The sequence below is a fragment of the Glossina fuscipes genome, unplaced genomic scaffold (genome assembly GCF_014805625.2).
Source record: "Glossina fuscipes isolate IAEA_lab_2018 unplaced genomic scaffold, Yale_Gfus_2 28, whole genome shotgun sequence".
Taxonomy (NCBI): domain Eukaryota; kingdom Metazoa; phylum Arthropoda; class Insecta; order Diptera; family Glossinidae; genus Glossina; species Glossina fuscipes.
The window spans coordinates 16,842,818-16,864,004 of NW_023998423.1; the positions used below are offsets into that span (position 1 = coordinate 16,842,818).

The 21,187-nt window shown below is 33.1% G+C and overlaps 1 protein-coding gene across 9 annotated transcripts in view; it reads right to left on the bottom strand.

The window, feature by feature from the left end:
- The window catches only part of LOC119636761 (cyclic nucleotide-gated cation channel alpha-3), a 247,546-nt gene that overhangs the window by 18,118 nt on the left and 208,241 nt on the right, over positions 1-21,187 (bottom strand). For all 9 annotated transcript variants that reach the window (XM_038032351.1, XM_038032352.1, XM_038032353.1 and 6 more), the window contains exons 5-6: positions 4,969-5,120; positions 1,163-1,304 (exon numbers count right to left, since the gene is read on the bottom strand). In XM_038032351.1, coding sequence (XP_037888279.1) covers positions 1,163-1,304; positions 4,969-5,120 — 294 coding nt within the window. The remainder of the gene's footprint in view (positions 1-1,162; positions 1,305-4,968; positions 5,121-21,187) is intronic.

The following is a 21,187-nucleotide window of genomic DNA, read 5'->3' on the forward strand; positions in this document are numbered from 1 at the left end:
TGTTTGTTCGTGGGTTATTTTTACGGTATTCGTTCAGTGAGTGTTTGGCAGAGCGCGGGTGGTAAGATGAATTATTAAGTGGTTTTCAGTTTGTGGTTGTGAAGGTAACGTTCGTTGATTTATAATGTTTGCATGTGTGCAGATGTGTATATGTTCGGAGATCAATTCGTATAATAAGAAAGTTTTCATATATATATATATATAAAAAGTTATACACACACATACCCCACACACACACACAAACATACACACACACACACACACACACACAGATTACATTCACACAATTAAAGGCGATAGGAAATCATGCAGAGGAAAGAGAAAGAGAGAGAAGGGGGGGGAGAGAGAGAGAGAGAGAGAGAGAGAGAGAGAGAGAGAGAGGGAGTCAATGGTTTGCCGGTTGAATGTTTTATTTAAAATGTATTTGTTTTTGTTGTTATTGTTTTATTTTTCGTACAATCAATTGGGAGTTAATTTCATTCCGTAAGGGATAGAAGAGATCAAAGGGAGAGTTTGCGGTTAACGTTAATTTAACAGAAATTCAATACATGCCGTTACACAAATCGTTGGTTCGTACGTTCGTTCGTTTTACAAGACCAACATCCATTCAACCCCCGCCAACGACCATTATAAAGTAAATTCGTTTAACACCATGGCGAGTGTTAAGTTGTTTGAATGTTTAATGTTTCAGGTGTCAATGTTTCATACCACATGGGCAAACACATATACACGTACGCACACATGCATACACAAGCACATAAAATTACATCAGGTGTACGTTTATATGCAAATTTTTTTTTTTTGTTTTTTGTTTTTTGTTTTTTTTTTTTTTTGAAGAACATTTTTGTAGATTGTGGTTATGGTTGCGGTTAAGGTGATATGTTGTTTCATCAGCCGTTATCCAACATTCGTAACAATTTGGTAGCAAATGGTATTTCGGTGTTTATTGTTGTTATTGCAAATATCACCAGATGCCAGGATATGCAGTTAAAGTTCAAGTATTTAAATGAAGAAAAAGCAAAATACAAGAAATTTTATAAAACAAAAAAAAAAAAAAAAGAAAACAAAATATTTGCAAAATTTTAAGTTATTTTGATAATGTAAAATAAAAGAGATAAAATCAACAGCTAATGTAAGAGAAAAAGATGAATAAATAACTTACCTTTACGGCATATATAATCACCAGGTGAGAATAATACTGGACGCAGTCTTAGCACCAATTCGCACAGGAAACCAGCTTCGGTGTTTTGAAATATTTCAACTCGCTTAAGTGTATCTAAATGGACGTTAATTGCTATTTCAGCCTATTGGAAAGGAAAAGTACACATTTCAACACAAAAACACGATATTTAACCAACAAAACTCATTTATTAAATTAATTATGGTGTCGGCTAGAAAGTACGTTACTTCAGATGAGTGCATAGTAAGTAAGTTCTAAGGGTTTCCATTATGCATTCAACGTTGAATACCAATCGTATTTCAATATAGACAAGTTTTGTTTTTTTTTTTTTTGTTATTGGACTCATTAACTTTCTTTCTTTCTTAAATTCTTTTAAATGGCTTGAGGATAGCTTACGATATTTCTTTGAGACACTATTTTACTTTTCGCCACCAGCATGTGATTTGGGCTACATTTACCGACAATGGTAACGACAGTTGGATGGAGAAGTCTCATAAGTCCGTCTAACAATGTAATGCTGATCAAGAATACATTACAGTTTGGTATGTATTCGTGAAATAATTATAAAAAGAATTGCTTTCTGAGAGTGTAAAACATCACTTAATAAATCTCCTATCTGACATATATATGGCAACACTGTTGGCAGATCACATATGATCTTTAGATAATACAAGCCTTCAAACGATATGTTTCGTGATGTTCTGGTTCTATTAGTTTACAAGTTGGTGTTAGTGAGTCGGTGTTGATAACTCAGAACTGACAATGCAACACTGCATTCTAGAGCCGAATACGCAGTCAGTCAAGTGGGCAGCAAATCCACAAAAAAGTGCCGTCACTAATATAAATGCAACTTGTAAAGAATGTTATGAAATTTTGACACATGTTGTTTGAAGATTGATACTATCCAGAAATCCTATGAATCGGTCAATAGTGTTGGCATACTTGTGTCAGGCCTAAAACGAATTGAGTGATGTCATAAGTCGAAGGAAAACGAATAAAGGAACTGTCGCCACAGAAACCTTAAAGAGTTAAACTTACTCTCTATTTGCAAGCTCATCACCTAATTTGAATTTTATTTTCTCTAATACAAAACAAACTAAGGTAAGATAGTTTATTAGAATTCATTTTTGTGTAAATATTTAGACAGATTGGAAAAAAAGCAAGGGATGCGAATTAATGAATAAAAAAATAACTGAAGGATATAACAAAAGTTTTATTCGCTTTAAGGCGAATCTTTGTTGCACTTCTCTTCAAATGAGTGCATAAAAATGTTGATGTGGTCTCCTACTTGCGGTGATATCATCTTCCTTGAACATAAGCATTTTCAGATCAACGTATAAAGAGCAAAATTTTTTTTTTGTGAATTTCAAATGTGGACTTAGTTCACTTATTTTTTGCATTAAGCTCGTAGATGGATATTTTTATCGGCTACATCTTCTAAATTTTAATGTCCGTATATTTTAGTTTGCGGTTATGGATAAAACGGTGGTCTACACGTTCATCGAAAATATATGAAGTCTATGATGTGTACTTGCGTTGACTACAAGCACAAAGCTAAATTCAGTCTATCTCAGTACTGCATTGGCGTTTTCACTAAGAAAACTGTAACTAGTAGTAAAAAGAGCATCAAATGTATTATTCATGGGGTAGTTGATAAGAAAAATTAATGAATAAATCATTGCTCATAAAATAATACTTATTGGACAGCTTCTGACATAAAATTTTACTATCTATTTCGGCGCGTACGCTATTGAACTTAGCGTTTGCTGTTTTAGCATAGCTTAGGTTGCAATTAATGAAAAAAGGATGGGTGAATAAGGAGATGAGTCTAGCCGTTGTCTAAAATACCTGTAGATAATTTTACTCTAATGTCGTCCAATAATTTATGAAGCTCATTGACTCCCTGACAGGTGTACACCAAAAATCTAGCACATCCACAGTAACCATTAAAAACTTTTGCTTATAAATAATTTAAAATTGATACTTAAAAAAATGGCTTTATGTTCATAAATATATTAATAGGTTGCACTTCGGTTAAACAAAGTTAAAAAAAAAAAAAAAACGCTTTAACTTAAATTTTAAAAAAGAAAAAAGTTATCTACTTTTAAGCTCCGAATTAAAATATCTTTTTCTTGCCTACTTTTAAGCATGATAATAAAAAATTAATTGCTAATTGAATTTAAGTTATGAAAAATAATTGACTTAATTGACCAAATGCTTTTTGAATATTGTTTAAATTTTATTTAAAACACATCTGAAAAGCTTAAATTAATTGCCACAAAATGTTGGTTGGACAGGGTTTAGTTTTGGAGTGGAAGAAAATACCACTGCATTGCAAGCAATCGCTAAAATAAGATTTTTTTTTCTTTCTTGGATCACCGGATCCAAACGTTTATCAGGAAACGTTATTTGTTGTATTGCGCGTGTTGTTGCATGAAATTATTCACCAGAATAATGCACACACATCTTTTTATTGCATCAATCATACTTGGCCTACACGAACAGTGACAATGGCAGTCCGCAATAAGTGGGAAGTAAGAGATAAGGTGCAGCCGCAGTCTGGGAGATGTGTGCACAAAAAGTGTTATGCCCATACGAATTGAGCAGTCATTACAACTGAGACCACACGTCAATCGCAATTAAAACATGGTCTGCCATTCTGAGGACAGAACCTAGATACGCCGACTTGATAGTCGCACTTTTTAACCACTTGGTTAAGCAGGAACATATAAGACCATCTGACTAGTAGCTGTTCAACTGAAACTCAAATTGTGCTCCTAGGATGTTGCAAATCCAACCAAACAATGAACTTTTCTTTAGGTGAAAGGAAACTAGTTGAACACCTTACGAATAAATTCAACAACGTTGTCCGTTAACCATTTGGGAAAAGTAACCATTGGTTTCAATTTAAAAGTCGTATTTAAACATACTACCAGACGATAAACTACCCTTCGATCTTATTTAGTGTTAAGACAGATATTGAAAGCACAGCAGGATCTGCACAACTCTAGATTAATTCACAAAAAAATATTTAAAATGTGAGCGTATATCGTACAGATTTTTTGTTTAGAAAATTTTCAAGATCACAAAAACAAAATTATATAGTATTGCAAAAAGTGCTGTTCACCTTCAGCTCAATGAAAATTTATATCTAGACTTTTAAAGCTGTTCAGAAAAACACTTATTGCTGAGTTATGTCATAAGGGCGGAAAATCATTAGAAAATCCTGGTATATTCTTTTTTGACATATTACTTATCGATTTTCATCAGGTCCTATTTTTTTTTTTACAGAAGTTTTGCAAAGCGATCGTTTCGTTGGATTGACTCGTAATACAAAGCAAACTACTAAAAATTTGTTGTCGACTTTAATCTCTCGCTTGACCCACTTCATGATTGCTTGAGTTTCGGATTAATATAATATGTTCATTCATTTCATTTGTTGAGCACGACTTTTCATGCAAACTAAGCACGAAAAGTAACAAAGTAAAGGAACTTTTTTTTGCAACATAACTTGTAACGGATCGCAAACACTTATTACGGTATTTTTGATGGCGCAAGTTATGTCTTTCTTTAAAAAATCTTTAAAGTGTACTTATGTACCTAAGAGTTTCGGAAACTTCTGGAAGATAAGAGAAAGAATGTAAAATGGTATATCTCAACTCTATGCTGATAAGTATAAAATGCCCATAACTTAAGAAATTAATGAACGAATTGTTTTATAAACTGTTAGCTCCTTCTGTCACAGCATAATGGGAATGTTTTACTTTAAGCTAAAGTAAATTTATTACCTTTAATTTATCAGGAAGACAGGATACGGCACGCTCCTCATCGGAACATTTTTGTGTTAGCCACAGATAGTCGAACCATTTAATAACTTTCACCTGCAAGTGATTCGGTACTCTTCGCATACGCATATACGTCTTAACACCATCAAGTTTGGCTAAAATAGAAAAAACAAAACAAAAAAAACAAAAAAGAATATAAAATATTTCTGACGAGATTTACTTACTATAGGAGATGGTTGAAAACATTGCAAAATATATCGACCGTTTTGGAGCACACATGACATATGGTCGGCAAAAAAACTACTAAAATAAATGTGTCCAGCATTTTCGACTCGTATCAGTCAATGGCTTTTTGTTTTTACTTGTTTTTACTTTTTGCCAATTGATATTTTGTTATAGTCAATTGATATTTTGTGTGTGTGCAGTGCACAAAGCCGCGCATTACTTTGTAATACGTATGATTGAGTGCAAGTGTGTTCGAAAAGTGAAATTATTTTCGCCAATTTTGCTATCAATTCAATAATAAAAGCAAAAAACATTTGCATCACAGTAGTGTTTTAGTGTTTTATGCTCTTTGCACTTACATGTGCGCTATAGAAATTGAGAAAAAAACACAATGAAATAAAATGAAAAAAAAAAAGTGCAGGGAATTTATGTGTACAGCTCTCTGCAACTAATGGAATTTATTTAAATCCATGTTGTGCTGGAATGGAAATTCAGTTATGCGTGGATAGTGAAAAAAACTTTAAAGCCTTAGCAGTACACGCGAACACTTTTTATATTGTTCTATTTATTTATTTTTTTTTTTGTTTTGTTTTGTTTTAATTTTAATTTATATAAACAAAATTAACTTGTTTACAGTAGAGCAGGATAAGCAAAGATAAAACTCCGCAGTTTTAAACAATTTTTTACAACAATTTTCAGACAATAGAAAAACAACTTTAGAAAAAAGTTTTCGTTAGTCCTATTAATCTTGAAAAAAAAAAAATGAGTTTAAATAAAACAGAAAGCAATTTTGTAGACTGAGAATATTGACCGGACATAATAAAACCTAATGATGTTCGAAGCTATTTCTTTGACTCCTAGATTGACGGTACGGTAGAAAGTGAGATAGACGCAACAATCAATTCAAAATCATTTTCTCAAGCCAAGCCATTCATTCACGTCTGTCCGTCTGTCCGTCTGTCCGACTAACGTTTGTCTATGCAAAAGCTTAAAATTGCAAACTTTAAAGATTAATCGTGTTCTACATACGGACATGCCAAGTACAATAGGTCGAAGAGAATCGATCAGTTCTAACTTCCACATCCCATGTGGAGATAAAAATTTTCCAAAAAAATTCGTAAAATACAGTATTTCGATAGATTAAGTGATGAAAGCAGTAAAATGTAGCCATCAGTTATTGAACCCATTCCCACACATAAAGCTTCTTGTAAAAAATAGATCTGCCTTTATAGAGCAAAAAACGATTATTTCGTGATGTATATTTAAGAGTATTTTATGTCTGAGATGTGATTTTAGATACAACTTTACTGTACCATATTTGGACCACATGGGTATATATTTGGGACATATTTTTTTATAAGGAATGTCGTGTAAAACCTTTATATAGCCACAAGGTCTAATGTTTAATGTTTTATGAAAAAGATAAGACATTGTCGGAACAGTAACAGTTTGTTTTTTTTTTTTAAGTAAAGTGTCAAGGTGCAGGCCTTTACTTTGGTTAACAGACCCTTTCTGCTAGGAAACCCGCGTATCCATTTGAAATGAATGAAGTATTATCCATATCAAGAATAAGAAACGTATGGCGGAACAGAGATGCCTAACGAGTGTTGTAATAAGAAACTTAACAAAATAGTCCAAATTTGACGCATCGAGATACTGAGACTTGTTCAAAAACATTCGCAAGCAGAAAACTTAGCACACAATTTGAGATTGAAGAAAATCATACCCTGCTTGGAGGCAAAAGTAGAACTTGGTAGAATCATCCGCCTGAGTGGCCGATTAGGCAAAGAATGTCGATTTACAGCTCAAGTGCGGTAGAGTTTTCAATAAAGCCGATAGCCATAGGTGCCAGTGCTTTAAGACTTTAGTTTTACCATTCATTTCTTTGGCTAAACTAATTGTAATAATAATAATAATAAAAAAGAATAATTTAGATATGAAAGCATAAGCATAAAGATTATGGAAATCTTCATGCAAATATACAAATATCCACACATTCTTACACAGTCGACTATTTTTACTTCCAACCAGTTAAGCGATGTAAATGATTATCTTTCTAAAAGCCTCCAACGTTTGTCATTAAGGAGACAAATACTCACTAAGGCACTCAAAGTTATTATTAAGTCAAAATTAATCTGAGTAGAATCATAAATTTTTCTGTAAATTAAAAAAAAAAAATCTTTTATTCTACAAAATTAAAAAAAAAAATAAAAATAACTTAACAGGCCTTTTACTTAGACAACAAAACATTCAAGTGGCAAACAAACGTATAATGTATGGCGCAAAAGTCCATACATATGGTAGTGATAGAATCGCTTAAAAAAAGAAAAACAAAAAAAAAAAACAAAAAACAAAAGAAAGGCAAGGAAAAGAATAGCAAACCATAGAAATGACTGCGCTTTGTCTAGTAAAACTGAGCTCATTTGCTAAATGACACCAGGCAAAAACATGAAAATGCTCAAAAACATGCAACATTTTCATCTATGGATTCATTCGTACGCTCATTCGCTGGCCCATTTTTTCATGCGTTTTTGCATTCATTCATCTATTCATTCTTTCATACATTTGCACAGCGTAAAACCACTGACAACGACAACTAAACCGTTTGAAGAAAAAGGGAAATGAATGTAATTGTTTACACATACACACGCGTTTATGTGGGAGAACCGATGGTACATCTAGGCTCTAAGTAAAATTGCGTCAGGCAACCGAGAAAACATTCGCTAATTGAGCATATTTGTGCACTTAAGTGCGACTGTATAGAGATGTGGAAGCAACGCATTCCAGATGCTTATATAATTCAAATCGCAAGTATATGCAACGTGCAATGTAATGCACGCCAACCAATGACTTTTAATAGCTTGAGGACATTTATGCGCATAAATGATAGAAACCAAAACCGAATGTAGGGAAAATGAAAACAAAAATAAAATGAAAAAAAAAGGCTAAAGTAAAGAAGTTGGAATGCTTTTAAAACGAATCTTGAATACCCTTCACTTTCGATTTATACATAGAAAAAAGGATGCTTTTGCAATTATATAGTTGTGTGAGAATTATTCTAGAAGCGAGGATAAAGGTTTTTAAAATCGATTGGATTGGTTATATCGAGTTTTGTTCAAAAGCTTGACAAAAATACGAGGATAACTATAAACTCGCTCTACAATTTCAGAAACTCTTTGATAAAGCCGATCACCGAATGCTAATCCTCTCAGTTATAAAGATATTTCCTTTCATCCCGAATAAAGAAGCGGAATGTCGCAAAGTCATAGCAAAGCATTATTGAGGAAATTGCTCTCGCAGTAAAGACGATTTATAAGCTCAGGAGCTTTATGTTTGCCGCCAATCATGCAGACTTGATCTGCTTGAACTTGAACTAGGAACCAACTGCGCTTCTGCATTCTATCTATCCAGCTGGAATTGGGACAAGTTCAGCAGAGATGGTCAGAAGAAACTCGGAATCAATGCACTGAGAAAATAAAATCTTTGTTCACTTTTTTGTTTGCATTGACGGGGGAGACAAACTGATAACAAAACGAGAGGACGCTCGACCGAGCGGGCACAAAAAAACGCAATCAAAAAAGTCGAATTAGATTCTTTGCTGATCAAGAATATATTTGCCCTATGACACCTCTGCCGGTCACATATGGAATAACGAAAGCAGTAAACGCGCCTTGCTGATGGATATAAAAATTCAAATCAATTTCATGTGTTTACATCATGGCGTATGATAGCTGTTTGTCGTACATGTGTTGGCGTATGTTCCGTACATGCATGCATGCAAATGACTTTATAATGGAAAATGCTTAACGGCACATATTGTTTTAAAGCCATCAACAAATATGTCATTTGTTACATATATAAAATTTAACACATTCGCTTGTTGTTGAAGCAAAAGTTTACTCTTCTATTTACCAGTTGAACAAGAATAAACTCAACTTTGAATAACAATTTAAAAAATTTTAAAAAAATTAAACAACTTTTATTTGCACATTACCGCATACACTTAACTTTAAATTTATTAAACTCTCAGGTGAGGAAAACTTCTCTTGTAATAACGCAACCTTCGCTAAGACTCATCATTATATAATTTAATAAAATTTATTAATTTCTTACATCAAGTTCATGCCTACATTTCTATCCCCCATTACGGGATTATTTTTCATAAATCAAGTGAAAAGTAACCTAAGACTTTTCATTTTCTTATTATAAGAAAAAATAAAGCAAGGACTGCTCTTGGCTTTATGAAAGCATGGTCGACAGAGTTTGGTCATCCTTATGTAAGAAAAATATTATATATAAGTTTGATGAGGACACTACAGGAATATGCTACCAGTTGCTGGATGATCTTCTTGCTATAGGCTTTATGTTCAATTCAACAGACGCAACTCAGAAATAATATTTGCTTCTTGCGTTAAGGAATTTCAGATGGAATCCGTTAGTCTCCTTGCCATCATTAGTCTATCTTATATTTGGGGAGCAACTACTAATTATATTTGTTATCTCTTCCCTAATTAAGCAGAGGTATTGGACATGCCACCCTCAATGCCCCTAATTGTTTTTCAATTTCAACTTCATATTGATAAAATTGGGCAGACATAGTTAAGAAACCTTTTTAATATATTTCGGGTCCTTTGTAAAAGTTTAGATGGTGTTCATTAGTTAATTTCATTATCGAATTCGTTCAAAACCATCAAATCAATGCTCGCTAATGGGCGAAATCTGCCGAGATTATCTTTACACGAAACCTATTAACAGTTTTTGTTTGCTAGGAATGCAACCTTGCATTACTGAGATTGTTAAGTTCGCGAGCAAAAAGAATTGACAATAGGAGATTTTTTTTTTTTTTGGTTTTGCGTGTTTTTGGGAAGGGGAGATGAAAATATTGGAACGAATGCCTGGACGTTTTAATTGCGATATGAGAAAAATTAAGACTGAAAATATTTTAGTGTCTCCCATAGACATCATGAGCTAAAAGAGACCCTAGACAGGTTAGGTATAAAAAGGTCAAGATACAAGAGGGATGTCTGTTCGGTTTAGACTTAGGTTACGTTTGTCTGTGTTTTCGTTGAAAGAGAAGCACGTGCTGTTCTTTTAATTGTAACAGTCTGCGAAGTGTCAATGAGCCAAAATCATAGAATCCCTCTCACATCTCACGAACCAGCTAGCTTAGCAAAGGTACGTACATCGGTCTCGTACGTCTCCAATCTATCTAAAGTGGCCCTTCCGAGTTGCCTTAAAATTTAATGCATTTGATAGTTTTCTATAGACAAACAGGAACACAAATTTAAAGTAATTTGTATTTCGCAGATTGAATCGGCTGTGTTTACTATCACGCGCCTACTTCAAAACTCGGCCCTAATAGTTTAGTAAAAGATTTTTATAAGATTTTTATTGTTTGAATTATATGCATTCTTATGCGTTTAAGTAAATTTGGCTGCACACGTTATAACAGCTAGACTTTCACCTCAAATTAATAAGCATTTTGCATAGCTCTTTATGCACTAAGAAGATAATTATAAGTTATTTTCTAGAAATTCTCTATCCATTTTTATGCGATTATTGGTTGAAATTTTTGCAATCAAGTTGCATTAATAACTAAATAAATAAGTAAACATTATTTATAATTTATTTATCACCAAGAAATTAAAAAAACTTTAGACTAAAGTAAAAGAATCGCTAGCACTAGTTAAATATATCGGTTCTATTTAAAGAGTAATAAGTAGTTAGTTAATGCAGTCATTTTAATAAATTTAAATATTTTTTGAAGGTATTTTCCGGGTGTCCGTTCATACAGTTGGTCACGTCAAATAGGAATCCAGGAAAAAGAGAAAGCCTTTGGCAGTCTGCAAATATGTCGTTAATTTGAAAGTAATTGTGAACTGGGGAAGTGCCATTAAGGCGAATTCTTACAAATAGCGTGATTTGAACTTTATACAGACAGAGAGAACAGGCCTACGATTATCGTTAGAGTAGTGTAGACTGTAGTAATGCCGATTACATATAAAGACTATCCATAAGAGAAAATCGACGAATATATAATGCGGACGATAGTGTTGCCGACTTTTTGGCCACCCTTTTTTTTGGTCTTTTGGAATTATACCTCGTCCGCAATTAATAATAGGAAGCCCTGAGATTCGTCGCAACGATTAAATTCCATGATTTTGATCCTTCTCTACATAAAATAACAGTTTCAGTGTGAACGGACGCCAATCACGGGACGCACAGTTTAGCAGATGACGAATCAACTCTAGATGTTTACATGCGATGGCAAATATCCAGAAGGAGGGAAAATGGCTCTTATACAAATTGACTGAAAAAGCCATTTCGAACCGACCCAACATCGCGATTTCATTGCTTGCCAGACAAAAAAAAATAGTTTTTTATGGCGATGAAAAGTGGCTCTCCGTCGACAATCTCAAGCGCAAAAAGTCATGGATTAGTCCAGGAGGACCAGCCACATCAACACTGAATCGAAATATTCATAACCATAAAGTTTGGCTGAGCATATGATGGAATGAACAAGGTCTACAGTATTACGGTTTGCTAAAACCGAAGGAAACTGTTACTGTAAATGTCTACCGAAGTCAATTGAAGAAATTGGACGATATATTGTTGCAAGAAAGACAAGGAATAGCAGTTTAAAGGCAGAAAGTCATGACAACGCTTGGCCACACGTTGTCAGAGTTGTCGAGCAAACACTGTTCCAACTCGAATGGGAAGTTCTGCCGCATCCAACGTACTCACCATACATAGTACTTTCGGATTGGCACTAACTCAGATCGAGGCAGGATAGTTCAGCTGGCACGCGAGTTCGAAATACTGAAGAAGTGTGAAAGTGATTCGATAATTGAATCGCTGCCAAACCAATATCGTTTGTTCGACATGGTATCACTGTGTTTCCAGAAAGATGGGAACAAGTTGTGTAATATGACGCAAAATATTTTGATCCAATTATTTAAACAAATACCTTTTCGAAGTGAAAGAATGGCAAGCAACTATTATTTGGAATACATTATCTACAAGCAAGTTATTGTACATCAAACTAGAAAGAATACAATATCGATACAATAACTGCTTGTTGAGGATGAAACGGATTTAGATAAGATAATCGAAGAGAAAATTGTTTTCTAGACCTTTTTTCTAACCGCTTCGAATGATTTTACTAAAATTTAAAATTTAATTTAGAAAAAAAAAGCAGGAAAGTAAATAAAAAAAAGTTGACTTTCAAAATATATTTTTAACGTTTTTTAGTCTAAATAACACGACCATTTTGGATTCGATTAAAACTAAATGAAATTCGTTTTGCATTTTATTTTTCCAAACTTTTGAAAAATTAATTGCTTTTGTAAAGTTTTCAATTTTTTATTTATTGTGTTGAACTTTGTTCTCTTTTTTTTTGTTTTTTTTTTTTTTATTGTTTTTTTCTTAAATTTGCAAGCAAATGCCTGCCGACGATTGAATGTGGAGTGCGTGTTGGTGTTGTCTTAAATAAATTGTGAAAGTTAAGTACATTTTTACAAAAGCAGGGAAACTTTTCTACACATTTTAGATTTCATATATGTATATATTAATAAATTTTAAATGACTTGTTAAAAAATGTACAACACAAATGCTTCTGATTTTTTTGCAAAGGCTACAAATCAAAAATTTTCAACATAAGAGTGCGAGTACTTTTCGCACAACAACAATCTGCATCAATGAATAAGATGTTCTGTTTACCTTAAAAGCAATTTTAAAATTTCTTGCTAAGCATTGATTTATTATTTGCTCAATAAGCAATTTAAGGCATTGCCTGAACTAACACAGTAACTGTGGCAAGTAAAGAAAGGAAGGAAGAAAATTATGCTCAAAAGCAAGAGTTATTTGGCTTTCGGGAGAGAAACACATCGGATAGGAATACTATGCTAGGATGATAGCAGTAGACGACTTTCTTGATAAGGTTTTCTCTTCTTCGCTTTTGATGGTTTGATTTCTTCGCTCTATACAGCGTAAGTATTATAATATTCTTGTAGAATTGTTTATTTAATTTTTTAAGTCTACATCGGATCATCACTATTACATAAGCTTTTCCTTATGTCATGTAACTTTTAGTATTAGAAGTATTTAGAAGAAATTAGTTCAGTCCGATTTGGTAAGAGAGATTATTTCTTTAGGGTATAAAATAACACTTTGACTTCTTTCTTTGAAAGTATTATCTTTAAGCTATACGTAACTGTATATGTTATCCCTCTAAAGCGGACATAATATAGTTTCTTGGAGTTTAGTTAGTATAAGGATAGTATTATATCAAAAAAATAAAATTTTAGGGAAACTGTGCTTTTCCTAATTAATTCAGCGGACAGTGCGGCTATGTCCCTAAGAGTGATGAGCAATAGATCCGCTAAAATGATCAAAGGTCGAAACAAGCATTGTACGAATCGATCAAAATGGTGAGCAGTCTGGACATCCTTGACGGCCCGGTGTTTGCTCCAACCAAATAAATCTATCTCTAAGGAATACTACAACTAAGGACTAATGCAATTACGCAGAAGAGTCGGCGTAATATACGAAAAATCGCAATATCATTTTTATTATAAAGGAATTCGGCTCCTTGTAGCAAAACTCATCCAGGAAATGTTTGCCTGTTCAGTTTGTTCTAACCTGAAATGTCCTACCCTCTCCACTTTTAAAAGATGACTTATTGTTTGTTCGAAAAGTGCTTAGAATCTTATGACGATAGCGAAATACTAGTTCTTTTGGAGATAGCCTTGAAAGGCGAAACTTTTTTCGAAACGGAATTCGAAAATCGAAACAAAAAACCAAAAAAAACCCCTCAATATTTATTTCTATACACGATATAGTCTTCTGATTGGGAGAGTCATGCTTTTTAATGAATTTTCCTACGGTACGAAACTGCTGTCAAGCTGTATTATCTTTGTTTTCGTTAACGACAGTTTGCTAAGCAAATTTCTTATAGAACACCTTTGCTAGTCATCAAGCGAATTTGCTTTTTACACCTTTCACCGAAAGATGTAAAATACACTCATTTTGTCTAAACGTTTGAAAAATGACACCATCGACTACAAAATTTGACAGAAACATTGGAAGTTGTTGCACGTAGGCTGGTATTGAAAGTTGACGATATCGAGCAAAGAACACCGCCTACAGTACCACATAAAATGAGAACACCTCTGTTTTTCAGAACGAATAAAAGATTTGCTCATTATTCATAAGCTAAAGCAGATAAATCTATAAAAATTTGAACGTATATAAAATGGAAAAAATTGACCACGCCTTTCCAATATTGTAGTCTATTAAAATTGAAAACTCCATAAAGTGCATAAATTCTTACCCAATTTCAAATTTCGAATGCACTTAAGCACCTTCGTCAGCTCGTCTGTACATCTGTCCATGGGCCCAACTGTCACAGCACACGCCTACATCCCCCAAACGGTTATCCGACTAAAGCTTTTATTTTGAAAATAAAAATGTAAAAAATCAGACACGCCCACTCCATACCATAGAGCGTGAAGATTTATTTTTTTGTGAGTTTTCTTAGGATAATGGTAATGGATATTAAAGATTCGGTCATGACCGAATATAAAAATTTTTATTTGTTATATACGTTATACACAAATTCTGACTATAACCTTTCTGATGCATAACGTCCTCTTTCTTAGAGGCATCTCAAGTGTCATTTAAAAATGAAAAATTCTCATTTGTAAAGCAGAAAATGCTACGAAATTAATAAACGAAGAATAATTAAAAAAGCAGGCAAGAGTTTAAACTGTGTGCACTGTCGCCCACAAAGTAGCCTACCAATCACATGAAGCATGAAGCAGCAGCACTGAAAAATCCTCATCCATTGCACAAGAACAGATTACAGAAGTTTTGCATTGAATGGCAAAAATCACTAGTGATTAAAAAAAAAAAAAAAAAAAATTGCAGAAGAACGGTGAACGTTCAACAATCAACTTATGAATGCCACAATCGTCAATTGTTTAAACTGATGCTTGTACGCAATAAAAAATATACGCCACCGCGAAATGTAAACTTGAGAGTCACACAATAAGATGAAATGAAATAAAAATAAAGAGGCGAAAATACGTGCTGCACTTAAACAACCATTGAAGAGAGGGAAACACTAGTTTGATAGACCAAAGAAATTCTAGTTTATTTCGTTACTCCATCCAGAGTTTTTTATTTAAAATTCGGTTTTCTTTATTTACAAATGAAAATTTGTCAGTTTTCAATTTTTTACTTGCATTTGCAGTTACCTTTTTTCAACTTTAATCGACATATGCTTCAAGCTTCATATTCACAAGTTGATTTTCAAATTTGAATTTATTTTGTTTTCATACTCTAGACCACTTGTGATGCAAGGGCGTATTAAGTTTATGCGGAGGCATACACCATTTAGAAGGACTTGACCCACCTTCTATTATATCTCTGGACATATCTGTGCACATATATTAAACGTAATCCTCGATCGATCTAAGCTTGTCTGTCTGTCTGTCCGTTTTGTTTTCTGGTCTTAAATCTCCGGAAGGCCGCAATTGTTGAGATGTTTAGATGAAATCTGGTTCACTAACATGTTTTGAAAGAACGCTACTGAAAGCGGTTCTAATCGGATCACTTTTTCTATATATATCACTATAGGATTGCATAGGACATTTGACGTTCACCTCTGTCCCGCTATAGACTTTTTACTTTTTTATTATTTTCAAGTACATATGTATGTTTAATTGGAATAATATTTTATAATAGGAAGACTGGAAAGTAACGTAATTTCTGCGTGTGTCGAAAAAATTGCATTTTTAAGAATTTCTCATCGAAAACCACTGAGTATCTCAACTCACTTAATTTGTATAAGAAAGGTGGACTGTTAGTTAGATAGTTTAACGTACGTGTGTTTTTAAATTCACTTCTGTGAAAACTAGCTCTTTATACGGCAACAAGGGCCACCTTTGAACAATTTATGGTCAATGCCTGTGCATAAGAGTAATCTGACATTAAAATTAACTATAGCAAACTTGGCGAACATAGGTCTATTCTTTGGACCTCCTCCGCTATATGGTATAGTTTTTATTTTTATAGGCCGGAGTTCATAGACATTCGAGTTCCAAATCAATTTAAGTATGTCAGTCTGTCTGTCTTAAGGTCACAGTGTCTGTGGCAAACATATTCTCGATCTGAAAAACGACAATGTCGTCTTCAAATGTGGTAAAAGCATTGAAAGTAGTTGAAAATTGGTTATTACTTGCAAAAATGGGCCAAATCAGCCAAAGAACTTACCCGCAATGGTTAACAAACTTAGAAATTCTTTACTCTCAAAATCAAAAATATTCGTTTCTTATTCATTACTTATAAATTACAACAAGAACAATTGGTTTATTCCATAAGCGATCCTATAGGCAGTGTAGTACACAAAAAGGCAGAAAACTCGGCCACACCTACCGAATATTATAGTATATCGCCATCTCTCATTTTCGTCAAGTTCTTTTTTCTTTTATTATAAACGTAGTGAGTATAGAAGATTCGTTTAGAACTGAACACATATACCTGTTATATATATATGAAAATATATAAATTCATTTAGAATTGAAATTTATTTACTTACAACGTGCAAACAGTGTGGTTTAAGTCATGCACAGATGTTTCAATTTGTTCACTTCGAGTAGTAAAGATTTCATGTTTCAGGTTTTAGGAAACTGACGCATTATGAATTGTTACGTTCAATAATTGAAAATTGTAGTGAACGTAGTGAACTAGGAAAGCTTTTTGCTACATCTGGTCTATCAATAACCGACAATAAGATAAGATGAAGAGTAGCTATGGCCAGTAAAACAAAAAACAATAACTGATAATAACGAATAACGAGTGACAGAAATTGATAGTAAGTGAAGTAGAAGCAAAGGCAACATCCAACGTGTGAGTGAGTTTGTGTATAATAGTTCATATGCTCACCAAAGAGTTCCTTTCAATGGACAATAGGATCTACCGTAACGTTAGCAACACGATCATCTCGAGACATTTTAAAATCGTGAGTAAACCGTCTCATTGTTCCTGCGTTCATTTAGTTTTCCTATAACTTCGCTTGACATAAATCTGTCTCTTGTTTTAGTTTGCGCCTTTCTAAGTGGGTAGGAGTAAATATATATTTTTAATATGTGTATTTATATATATATGTCTTTTCTTTTTTTTTTTTTTTAATTTTTTGAACAAACTTAAATTGTGCATGCCCGTAAAAAGATTGCATCCGGCAATTTTAGATGAATTTATGCAGTCGGTTTCTTTAGAGAAAAATTCAAATTTGTTTTTGCATGCAAGTGTGTTAACATAAGAGTGTCAAGTATGTTATTTAAATGCCTGAGCACATACATGAGGGTAAGTCATATATCCGTTTCCGGTGAACAATACTTGTTTAAACAAAGCACGTTATAAATGGAAACGTATTGTTACTAAAGGAGACGTAAAACTTTTGAAATGAAAAACAAAAAAGAAGAAAAAAAAAAAAAAAAAAACATAAAATAAAAATGTAATATAAAAGGAAACCAAGAAAAATCTTACTGTAGAAAATGTTAAATTCCTCGATTATTCCCAAAGCGTTTGTATGCGCACAAGTATACATATGTATGAGTTACCGCATATGCCGTACATATACATGGTATTTATGAGTGTATTGTATTTAAAAAAAAAAAAAAAGAGTAGAAATTTTCCTTTTTTTCTGACTTTTGGACAAAATATTACTTTCATATTTGTTTTTCTTTCATTATACGAGCATCTCGAGCAGTTGGTTGGATACTCGATAGTTTCCATTTATTAGATGATTTCTTACTATTTAAATAAAATAGGAATATTTTATTTTCGATTTCAAAGACTTTATAATAAATAAAAGCTAATAAGAAAAAAAAATTACAATCGTTGAGTATTCGTTGTTCGAATGAATCTTAAATTAATTATTTTTAAGACGTGATTTCCATATAATGCTACAATTTTGCTTCAGTATTGCCAACAGTGTAATTCTCCAAGTTTTAGTTTATGAAAATTGAAAAATATGGTTATCTCGGATATCGATTTATGCAAATTCTGCGTCCCATCCTAGCTCCTTGCGAATGGTCGGACATCTGAAGAATTAGATGTCAGATGTTTGGTGAACATTTCATAACGTCGGACACAATATGGCGTTCCAAACCTAAGATGGTAATGGCTTTTATAACAATACTAAAACTGGAGGGGGCTAGGGGATTGGGGAAGAACAATAGTCCTTTTTAGATGGCAGTGCAGATTGTTCGCTACATTACAATACAATGCAATACTACGTATTATTATAAATAATATCTCATGGCACTTTTATTTTATGAGATTTTATTTATACTATAAATAGTATAGTATAAAAAAAATTGCATAAATGAAATCTCATCTCATTTTATTTATAGTATAAATAAAATCTCATCTCATTTCATTTTATTTATAATATAAATTAAATCTCATGCCACTATTTTCGGAAATCTTTGCCTTTGACAATCAAAAGAACGAAGAAAAAGAAAGAAATTAATCCTGATACCCTCAAGACAACAGTTGCCCCAGACATACATATAGACATACCTATGTCGGTTCAGAATTTGATACATTCAAGGATATAAATCTCTTAAGGAGTCTCTGAAGCTGCCGTCTAGGTGTTGTACTCTTATCCTTCAGTTCGAACTAAATTTTATGTCGCAGGATCGATATGGATTGACCCTTGGCAAAAGAAAATGTGACCTACCCAACGTGACGCATGTCGAAAATACTTTAATAAACATTTGTTGTAATTACAGTTGATTTGCTCAGATCTGGCCGACTTTCAAAGGCGGTTAATAATGCAATATGAATAAAAACAACGATGGGTTATGGAATTTTTTAAGTTTACAGCTTTTGTGATTGACATTTAGGACTTTCCCAAAGGCCGTTAGTGCGCAAACACAGTCGAAGACAATGTTGTGTTCACTCTTTCAATTGGATTACGATTAACTAGTGCAGAATAATTACAACTCGTTCTTGGGGAAAGCTCTCGCGCATTTCTTTTGATTTTCATATGTTCGTGTACATACTGCTAGCTGAAGGGTGGAATAACACGTAAGACAAAAACAAAAAACGTATACTCATCTTTTGAAAGTTGTAAATACCGATTAACTATGGTCCTGTTTATCTAAAAGGCATTTTAGCCTTTTCCAAGGTATACATGAACGAACTGTACTTTTCTCTCACACATGCAATGTTATGTAATGTAATTCATAAATTATTGATATTAATATGCTGCAATTTTTTCAAGATTGTTTTCCATTTTGTTTTTTTTTTTTTTTTTAGGTATTGTGTACTATGCACTTGAACGAAGAAAATGTACCCCTATCCCTAGCGCAGTATATTCATGCTTGATCTTTGTGAAACGTATGAAAGGAGGTAGCGCCAGACAAATCTGTTTACATCACGTTCCGACAGATTAGGAACGTAAAAGATTTCCCAAACTCAAATTTAATTATTAAAAATGTTTCGGAAGAAAAGGAAAAACCTTTCAGCAGAGTTCACTGAAATTCATACGGCATGGCTTAATCACGATGGCAAACAATATCTTAAGTCAAGCCGCATGAATATCAGGGGATGCCTTAGAGAGGGGGTAAACGTGACGGAGAAAATTAAAATGCATTTTTGTTACAACCGTAATCCGGAAATGAACTTTTTGCCTGCCCTACAAAACCTAGGTGAAATTGAAAAGTTTCGCAGGAAATCTGTACGAAAGAATTGCAAACAAAAAATCAAAAACTTACCGATTGCTGGACAACACATATACAATTTTTTTTTTTTTAATTTTACTTTTTTAACTAACTAATTTATTGATTCTAAATTGCAAAAGCTGTTCACCTTTCAATTCATTTTTCTTCCATATGGAATTTGATTAGAATGTGTATTCAGTCGGGATGTATCCGAAATTCGACCTAAGACAAGTGTAAGCTTTTCATTCTTTTTTGTTAACCGAAAACGCTTTTTACTCTACACTAAGTGTCTACTCCTTGAAATAAAACTTCGTAAAATCTAAACCCAAGTACAGAAATTACATTCATTTCAGGTCGAATCTCTAATGCCTACCACTACTAACAATCCTTGCACGTACATAACAAACAGATTGAAGTTTTATTTCCAAATTTAAGCCAAGAGTTTTTTGTGTTCATGTTCACGTCAAATTTGACAGCCGCAAAAATTCTACTATGATGAACTCCGTCTTACGTAACCTATAATTTGCCTAAAACCAGCGCAGGAACGAATTCATGTCACTTCAATCGTTCTTTATATCGGAGAACAGATATGTATATATATATGCAGTTTCATGTGAACATTTCTGGATGTTACAAATTGGATAACAAAGCCAGTTTGCACGAATTCTTCGGTGCTGGGTAAAAAATAAAAAAACTTATTTTCTACACTCAGTAACAAAATGTAACTCATGTAAATATTGTTTTCACAAAAACTGTTAACCTAGAAACTTGTTTATGTGTATATGTATAATCGTATATATGCAGAAGAGTGTTATAACTTAAAGCACATATTTCACTTTCATATAAAGAACACAACTACATTCATATCATATAGAAAAGAGAAGAGGTCTCTGTGTACGCATAAACGCACACATATACCTACACATAGTTTAACTGCTAATGGTTCCATTCATATTTAACGTTCACTTGCAACTGAGAGTAACTTTAGGTGTAACATTGCATTCAAGCATTCAAGCATACATGCATGAAACATTTCTTGATTATTCTTTAGATTGTTTAAGCAGCACAACCGTACATATGAGTATGAGTTTGTGTTTTTTTTTCTAATTTCTATCTTTATCCACAAAATATTCATAAATATAACGTTAATGGCTAGTGTAATCGCTTTATATAAAAATATATTGTATATATATATATATATATATATATATATATATATTGTGACGAGTTTCCTTAGGCAGGGTATGACTCAGCCAATCCAGGAT